This window comes from Oratosquilla oratoria, chromosome 39, assembly GCF_046742065.1.
Source record: "Oratosquilla oratoria isolate Oo_2021 chromosome 39, ASM4674206v1, whole genome shotgun sequence".
Classification (NCBI taxonomy): domain Eukaryota; kingdom Metazoa; phylum Arthropoda; class Malacostraca; order Stomatopoda; family Squillidae; genus Oratosquilla; species Oratosquilla oratoria.
The window spans coordinates 12,760,809-12,770,808 of NC_134815.1; the positions used below are offsets into that span (position 1 = coordinate 12,760,809).

At 41.5% G+C, this 10,000-nt stretch overlaps 1 protein-coding gene across 1 annotated transcript in view; it reads left to right on the forward strand.

The window, feature by feature from the left end:
• LOC143020111 (sodium-dependent dopamine transporter-like) overlaps positions 1-10,000 on the forward strand; it is a 161,352-nt gene that overhangs the window by 141,290 nt on the left and 10,062 nt on the right. Inside the window, exons 8-9 of the mRNA XM_076176268.1 lie at positions 821-1,049; positions 1,439-1,551. Of these exons, the coding sequence (XP_076032383.1) occupies positions 821-1,049; positions 1,439-1,551 (342 nt within the window). The remainder of the gene's footprint in view (positions 1-820; positions 1,050-1,438; positions 1,552-10,000) is intronic.

The following is a 10,000-nucleotide window of genomic DNA, read 5'->3' on the forward strand; positions in this document are numbered from 1 at the left end:
GAGGTATGTTTATTACTCAATGACAAGTTACAATAAGTTGCAGGGACAACCCTTGAACAAGTATTGTATAGAGGTACGTTTATAATTCAATGACAAGTTACACTACAGTAAGTTTCAAGGACAACCTTTGAACAAGTATTATATAGCATCTAGGCTAGGGGTCCTCAACTTTTATTTCACTTCCTTCTCCCTTTATTTTTCTCATAAATCCCACTCCGTCAAAATGGTAAAGAAAAGGAAAATACTAATGATAAAATGTTAATGAAGATCAATTCTCTGCTTTATTTGACAAACATAATTATCTTTTACTAGGACAGAGTGATAGATTTTTTCCAATTCCTTACATTATGTAGAAATGTATAATTTGTAAGAGCAATCCATGGCCCAGCTAACTTCTTGTCGTGGCCCTCTTGGAGGGCCCCATGGCCCGCATGTTAAGAACCACTGATCTAGGCCGACATGAGACTTTTTGGTCCATAGCGAGGTCGAGTGCAGAAAAAAGGGATTAAGAAAAATAAACAAACAACTCAGACAGCTAAGTAAAAATAACCAGAACAAAATTATCCATTGAAAGAGAGCCTATCATTTTGCTCACTTGTGAATTTAAGTGAAATACAAAAACGTCAAACTGTGGACAGTCCAAACTGTCCATAGTTTGACGCGTTTAGCGAAATTGCTTTTACATAAGTTTAGCTTAAACCTACACTCTTACAGCTTGTGGCCTTTATTTCTAGTTTTGTTATAATTTTGTATGTGAAACTATTTCTAATTCTGGTGTTATCTGTCCCCTCGTGTTTCTCTTTGACTCCTCTCTGAACAGGTGTGGTTTGAGGCAGCTGTCCAGGTGTTCTTTTCGGTGGGCGCTGGCTTCGGTGTCCATCTATCTTACGCCTCGTACAACACTTTCCACAACAACTGTTACCGAGACTGCCTCATCACGTCCCTCGTCAACGCCATCACCAGCTTCTACTCGGGTCTTGTCATCTTCACCTACCTCGGGTACATGGCCTACAAGCAAAAGACCCAAATCAGTCACGTCGCTACCGATGGTGAGAACAACGACTCCCCTTGTCTGCTCCACTTAATATTTTCTTTTTTCTATTAGATTTTTTTTTTTTTTTTCAATTAGGAGACTCATACCTCCATTCAGGTAGTAAATAATTTCTCAAGTTCTTTTAGAGATTAGATTTCGTTTCGAAAATATAGCATTGTGGTCTGAAAACTAGGATATGTAACATAGTTTATTTAATTATTAGTAAACATTTCAGTTGCGCACGTTAACATTGATGAATAACGACTCATCTATTACAGGTGAAGTCATTTGTACGCTTGTTCTGGGTGCCGCCAGGTGACTTTAACTTACAAAAGTTAACCAACTTTGTAATGAGAGGGTTAGCAACTAGTTTAGGCACCACTGACTCTCTCTTCTCCTCCACAGGTCCGGGTCTGGTGTTCCAGGTGTACCCGGAGGCGGTGGCCACTCTCCCGGGCTCCCAGTTCTGGTCCTGCCTCTTCTTCCTCATGCTCATCACCCTCGGACTCGACTCAGGGGTAAAGACGAATAACCATGCCACCCCACTTTCTCTGTTGACCACAAAAAATCTGTATATATGTATACGTATATGTATATGCACATGCATATATGTGTGTACCATTATATGTATATATGTATATGCATATTTTCAAGCATATACGAGTATATGTGTATATGCATACACACACACACACACACACACACACACACACATATATATATATATATATACATATATATATGTATATAAATATATATATATATATATATATATATATATATATATCCACCAAGGCATTTACTCGCTTCTCTCAATCTACATTCAACCTCCACTTTCACTCCACCTTTCCCTGCCACATTTGCACCCAAGTATCTAAAACTATCCACTTCCTCCAGTCGCTCTCCCTGCTCACTTCCAGTCTACTGCCACTTTCACCCCTTGTGCATCTCATCACCTTACTTTTACCCACATTTATCTTTAGCTTTCTTCTATCACATACTCTCCCAAACTCTGCCACCAACTTCCTCAATCCCTCCTCCGATCCTGCCACAAGCGCAGTGTCGTCAGCAAACAACAGCTGGCTCACCTCCCACTTTTCTCCGTTTTCTTTAACCATATCCAATCCCTTGCCCACTACCCTTGCATTTACCTCTCGCACCACCCCACCCATGTATAAGTTGAACAGCCAGGGCAACATAACGCATCCTTGACGAAGTCCCACCTTTACCTCGAACCACTCACTCTCTCCATTTCCAATCCTAACACAAGCTCTACTACTCTCATAAAAACTCTTGACAGCTCCCAGAAGCTTTCCTCCTATCCCGTATATCTGCGTAACCTCCCACAGTGCCTTCCTGTCTACCCTATCATAAGCCTTTTCCAAGTAATGAGGAATAGACATTTGGGAATGGATGCAAAGAGGAGACTGTATGAAGGAGTGATTGTGCCAACAGCACTGTATGGGGCAGAAACATGGAACATAAGAGAAGAAGAGAGAAGGAGTTTGAATGTGTTTCAGATGAGGTGTCTGAGAAGTATGATGGGGGTTACTAGGCTAGATAGAGTGAGAAATGAGGAGGTGAGGAGGAGAACAGGGGTGGAAAAGGAGCTAGGAGATAGGGTTGATGAAAGAGTATTGGGATGGTTTGGACACATGGAAAGAATGAGTGAAGAAAGACTAGTAAAAGAGGTATGGAAGGCAGATGTGGAGGGAGCGAACATGAGGGGACGTCCTAGGATGAGATGGATGGATGGGGTGAAGGGGGCTTTGGGGAAGAGGGGAATGTCTGTTGAGGAAGGACGGGAGAGGACAGAAGACAGGGGTGAATGGAGAATGGTTGTATATGGATGATGTTGTGATTGCATGAGGTGGAATGGGCGGGGGGATAGGGGGTGAGGTAGTATGTGTGAGAAAAATTTGACGCAGCCCGAAGGGATTTCTCCCCGTCCTCTCATTTGATGCAATGTGGGGACGGAGAGGGGGGGTCGCCGATTTAATGAAGCGGCCTTGCTGTGGATGTGCTGTGTCTTGCGACACTGCTTCTGACCCAGGGCAGTGGACAAGGTGCAGGGAAGCCGCGTCATTCAGGAGGTGCTAAGATGAGAGGGAGGGTGGAGGGGTGTGGAGTGTATTCAGGGATGGAATAGGCGGGAATGATTTTATGCCTTTTTCTTTTTGGCTACCCCCCTTGTAAGTGTGTGTGTGTGTGTGTGTGTGTGTGTGTGTGTGTGTGTGTGTGTGTGTGTGTGTGTGTGTGTGTGTGTGTGTGTGTGTGTGTGTGTGTGTGTGTGTGTGTGTGTGTGTGTGTGTGTGTGTGTGTGTGTGTGTGTGTGTGTGTGTGTGTTTATTGTTACAATTCACTCGCTAGAGTGAAGTCTTTCAAGTGATTAAACCTAGCCGTTTATATATATATATATATATATATATATATATATATATATATATATATATATATATATATATATATATATAAGAGAGAATGTGGGTGGGGAAGGGCAAACGAAGATGTGTTGGGAATAGAGTTTATTGCCCTAACGTTGCGACCAACTTGGTCTTCTTCAGAGGACTACAGCATTACAGACGGATCACAATTCTTATATTCGTAGCGAGAGGGAACCCGCCAAGGTATGAGCGGAAGGGTCATGTTTTCCCTTTGGCTAACGATTTAATCATTAGGACACTTGCTGCTTTCGAGAGGCATTTAAATCCGTCCCTGTCGTTGTTGTTCTTGTTGGTGGCGATATGTGCAGCTTCCACAGTTTTTCTCATTTTCTTTTCAAATCCCTCGTGTAGAATTTCTGTGTTGTTCCAATCAGGTAAATGTCCACATTTGTCCAGGTGACGAACCAGGGAGTTAGATGTTCTATGTGCCCTGAGATCGTTTTTGTGCTCACTCAAGCGTTTATTGATCCCTCGACCTGACTCACCGAAGTATGATGATGGACAGCCGCTGCATGGAATACGGTAAACGACACTGAGATTATTACGAATATTATTATGTTTCTTAAATATTTTTCCTATTTTATTGGAAGATATTTTTGCTACATTTATTCCACCTTTTAACAAATAATCATCAATAGCTATGGTGTTTGTAGAATTAGGGACAGAAATAAAATGCGACTTATCCTTTCCCGGGGTCCGGACGTTTGAACCATCGTAGATCTTCTTGGCTTTCCTCATTGTCCTGGTGATCAAACCTCCGGGGTATTTCAGCTTCCTAAAGGTATTCTTGATGTAAGTAAGTTCATCCTCTAGGAGTTCTTCACTGCAGATACGAAAAGCTCTGAGAAAGAAACCTATTAGAACACCCGTTTTAACACGTCTGCTGTGTGCTGAAAAATAGTGGACAAAGTCGTCCCTATTGGTGGGCTTCCTGTACACCGAGAAACTTACCTGTTGAGAACCTCTGTGTATCAACGTGTCTAAAATTGGTAACCTACACTCTTTTTCCAGTTCAACTTTGAATTGAATTGAGTCTTCTCAGCTTATTTTCTACATTAGTTCCTTTTGGCATCACCACGATTATGTCATCCACGTACCTTAACCAAGTGGTACCTCTTCCCATGATGTCGATATATTTGTCCATTTCTAATACTTCCATGAATAAACATGCCATGACAACAGATAATGGACTCCCCATTGCGAGACCTCTAATCTGTTTAAATTCGGTGTTGTTGAACATAAAATATCCAAATTTGACACACATGGAAATAAGCTTTATATAATCAGATCTTGGGACTGGAAGGATATCATCATCGATATATGTTGTTACTTTCTTCACTGCTTCTAGGGCATCAATAATAGAAACATTTGTGAATAACGCTGTTATATCGAAGCTTGCCAACTTTTTATCATTTACATTTAGATCTTTAAGTTTCTGGATCAGGTCAGAAGAATTTCTTAAATGGGCCCCGCTGATGGAACCGATGGCGTTGGAAAGGGGTTTTGCCAGACATTTTGCTAGTCCTTACCTTTTCCTCCTATATCAAATTTTAGTCCCAAAGACAGTACCAATTTCTCGCTTTTAGATAGCTGTCTGTCTGAAAGGTTGGTCACAAAGTCATTCCTTTCCAACTTGTTCCAATCACTGTTATTACATAACCAAAGTAGCCTACGTTTAAGTTTTTGTTCTAGTAAAACATAATCCTTATTTAATCTACTTACCAGCCAGAGGGGTAAGATTACTTTTCTCTTTCCATCGCTGATTTCGTCCAACTCATCTTGTAACGGATTGACTGTATTATGACACCTTCCTTCACTTCCACCTTCAGTCTTATATATATATATATGATAAGGCGACTGGGATGGATGGGTGTCGTGCGGAGTGGCTAGAAAGGGAACTGGCTGGTGAGGTTGTTTAATGTTTGTCAAAAAGAGGGTAGAGTGCCGGAGAACTGAAGGACTGCCTGTATAGTTCCATTTTACAAAGGAAAAAGGGACAAGTGTGAGTGTAGTAGTTTCAGATTTGATTGAGAGAATTAGGAAAGGAACAGAGGGAGTAATTGGTGAGGAACAGTGTGGGTTTAGGACAGGTAAGGATTGCGTGGATCAGATTTTTATGGTAAGGCAGATGTGTAAGAAAGCTTTAGAAAAAGGTAAGGATGTTTTTTGGGCCGTTATGATTTGGAACAAGCTTATGACAGGGTAGACAGGAAGGCACTGTGGGAGGTAATGGAGATATATGGGAGAGGAGGAAAGCTGTTAAGAGCCGTCAAGAGTTTTTACGAGAGTAGTAGAGTTTGTGTTAGAATTAGAAATGGAGAGAGTTAATTGTTTGAGGTAAAGGCGAGACTTCACCAGGAATGTGTTATGTCACCTTGGCTGTTCATTTTATACATGGATGTGGTGGTGTGAGAGGTAAACGCAAGGGTAATGGGCCGGGAATTGGAGATCGTTAAAGAAAATGGAGTGAAATGGGAGATAAGCCAGTTGTTGTTTGCTGACGACACTGCGCTTGTGGCAGGATCAAAGGATGGATTAAGGAAGTTAGTGACAGAGTTTAGGAAGGTGTACGAAAGAAGGAAGTTCAAGATAAGTGTGGGTAAAGATAAGGTGGTGAGATGTACAAGGAGAGAATGTGGCAGCAAATTGGAAGTGAGTATTAAGGAAGAGAGACTGGAGGAAATGGATAGATTTAGATACTTTGATGCGAATGCAGCGAGAAAGGGAGGAGTGGAGGTGGGGATATAATGTAGATTGAGAGAAGCGAGTAAATGCCATAGGGGGCTAAAAAGTGTAATGAGAAATAGGCATTTGGGAATGGATTGTTCTGGGTGGCTAATGAAACTAAGGAGGCACAGTTTAACATATAATATAAAGACAATTGGCACGAACACAATGGACAAACGTCCGGTTGTTACAGACGTCACGAGACAAAATTGACGCTACTCTTCCCGCCAATTTCTCTCTACCCACGCCTTGCGGGCATTTAATAAAAATAATAAATACAGCATTTAGATTATATATACAGAACACACAGAATATAATACAATATATATATATATATATATATATATATATATATACATCGTGCCAACATAGGATGACAAGAGGATATTGTATGAAGGAGTTATTGTGCCCAGCACTGTACGGGGCAGAAACATGAATCATAAGAGATGAAGAGAGGAGGAGTTTGAATGTGAGGTGAAATGCCTGAGAAGTATGATAGGGGTTACTAGGTTGGATAGAGTGAGAAACGAGGAGGTGAGGAGGAGAACGGGGGTGGACAGGAGTTGGGAGATAGGGTTGATTAAATAATAGAATGGTTTGGACACATGGAAAGAACGAGTGAAAAAAATTAGTAAAAGAAGTGTGGAAGACAGGTGGAGGGAGGGAACATAAGGTGTCGACCAAGGATGAGATGGATGGATGGAGTAAAAGGGACATAGGGAAAGAGGGGAACGTCTGTTGAGGAAGGAAGGTAGAAAACAGAAGATAGGGGTGAATGGAGAATGGTTGTGTATGGATAATGCTGTGATGCATGGAAGGGAAAGCGTGGGAGATGGGGTGGGTGAGGGAGCATGTGTGAATAATATTTTGAGGCAGCCCGAAGGGATTTCTCCCCGTCTTCTCTTTTTCTACATGAGGGGACGAAAAGGGGAGGGGTCGCCGATTAAATGAATTGGCCTTGCTGTGGATGCGCTGTGTCTTGCTGCATTGCTTCTGACCCAGGGTAGTAGGTGAGAGGCAGGGATGACCCGTAATCCAGGATGAACCAAGAAAAGAGGGAGGGAGTGGGGCGAATGAAAGTGAAGTATGTGGGGATGGAATGGGTGGGAGTGGATTTTATGCCTTTGTTTTTTGGCTACCTCCCTTGTAAGGGAAAAAATTCGTTGGTATATGTATGTATGTATGTATGTATGTATGTATGTATGTATGTATGTATGTATGTATGTATGTATGTATGTATGTATGTATGATGTATATATATATATATATATATATATACATATATATATATATATATATACATATATATATATCATGACATCATGACAGGTGTATGAATGGTAAGAATGGAAAGACACGATTGGGAACAAGAGACTTTATTCCTGATCGGTTTCGCTTTTGAGGATTCTTCAGAGGTAATATTTACAGAGAATGAAATCATTGGCCAGTTGCTGTGGTACATGAGGGACGCGGGATGGGATTCCATCTGCTGCTTGGCTTGGTGGTCATGTGGGGTTAGGTGTGAGGCGGCTGGATGTATTTATTTGTTTGTTTTGTGTGAGGAATTGTCTCATGGCATACTTGGCGGCATGTTTTGCAATCTTGATATCTCCTGCTCTGTTGTTGATGGAATCGTTTGTGTTTATGTATATTGCTTCTAATGTTTTTCTTTGTGTTTTGTTTAGGTTTTCATGTAAAATGTTAGCTTGGTTTCATTGAGGTAAATGTTGTTTTTCATCTATGTGGTTTACCCAGGCATTTGTTGTGCGGTGGTGACGGATATCAGCTTTGTGTTCATGTAGGCGTTTCTTTAATCCCCTGTACGTTTCACCATAGTAGGCAAGGTTGCATCACGAGCAGGGGATTTTGTATAGGATACTGTCGGGTTGAGTGGGATTTTGTCTGTTATTTGTGAAGTCGCGTATTTGCCGTCCTTTGTCTGATATTACTGTGATGCCTATGGGTTTTAATTTCTTGGTTAGGAGGTGAGTTAGGTCCGACGATATTTTTATTTTTGGTTTGTGGTTCTGAGATGCTTCTTTGTTTGATTTCCTTAGCTTTGTGTAGGGCTCGGGCGATGAATCCCGTTGGGAAGTGAAGTGTTTTGAATGTAGTGGTGATGTGGTCTATTTCGTCTTGAAAGTATTCTGGGCTGCATATTGTTAGTGCTCTCATGAAGAATCCTATTAGTATACCACTTTTAGTTCTGTCGCTGTGGGCACCGAAAGTATGTGTTTTTTTTTTTTTTTTTTTTTTTGTGGGTTTTCTGTAAACTTTGAATTTTGCTGTATTATTGTTCCTGATGATTAAAGTGTCAAGGTATGGGAGAGAGTCCTGGTTTTCTTGTTCGACTGTTAATTTTATTTTCTGGTGTGATTTGTGTAGAGAAATGTGAGTGTTTGTGTCTTTTGGTATGATGAGAAGGTAGTCATCTAAATATCTGAACCAGGTGGTGCCATTGGGGAGGAACTGTTTGTAGTTGTTTTGCTCTAGAATTTCCATTGCTAAGCAGGCGGCTATAGCACTAAGGGGCGATCCCATTGGTAGGCCGTCGTGTTGTCGGTAAGTTTTGCCATTAAACGTGCAGAAAGCGTATTTAAGGCATTTTTCTACTAGTTGTTTGTAATCTCTTTTGTTGATTGGGAGGGTGGTCTAATCGATGTTATCTATGACTCTTTGTATGGCTGAAATGGCATCTGCCAGCGATGTGTGGGTGCATAAGGTGATGACGTCTAGACTGATGAGTTTTTTGTTTGTAAAGTCTGTGGTATGGAGTTTTTGTATGAGATCAGTAGAGTATCTAATGTGAATTCCTCTGCTAGTTTCGCCATAGTAACCAGCTGCCCCGCTAGTTACTATGGCGAAACTAGCAGAGGAATTCACAATCGGACGATTGAACACAAAAATGACATCAAAGCCCGCCGGACATCCAACTCATTAGTGGTACACATCGACAACTTTGGCCACCTGCCGGATTGGGAAAAAACAAAGGTGCTCCATAATGGACTTAGCAAAAAGGAAAGGAGGACAATTGAGGCAGCGTATATTACCTCACTCCCATGTAGCAATCATCGGGACGGCTTTGTCAAGTTGGCGGGGGTAGCAAGCGGCCTAATTATCCACGAGGCAAGACGAAAGCGAGATGGCAACAACATTGACCGGGGAGGAACGGGGTGAGCTGTGCGATTATATAAGTTGTCGTTGTCTTATTTGTGTATACTCTGAAGAAGTCCTAGTTGGACGAAACGTCAGAAATAAAACTTCAACGGATTCTTGGCGTTTAAACTCACCACCCTACCACTCATATATATATACACACACATATATATATATATATATATATATATATATATATATATATATATATATATACATCCTTGAAAGTGGCAGTTGCCGACAAGATTGACGAGTTAAACACCATATGAGGACGGAGCCTTTATTTGTACGACGTTTCGCTTATTACAGCTTTTTCAAGTACAAGTTGAGATACAAATGCTTGAGATTAAATTAGGGGAAAGGAGGGAACGGGGAGAAAAAGGGGGGGGGAAGGAAGAGGAGGAGGAGGAGGAGAGGAGGAGGAGAAGGGGGGGGGATTGAACACTGGGAAAGGATGAGAATGCTGGCCCAAACGTCCTGGGGCGAAATGTCCACAAAGGGTGGTTTAGATATTTAAAATCTTGCTGGCCATGGGTATTAGGGGAATAATGTGAGGCGAGATGTTAAACATGCCCCTGTTTTGTTCAATAGTGTTCGTTCCTTGAATGATTGCTGCTTCTAAACACTTCCTGCGGATTTT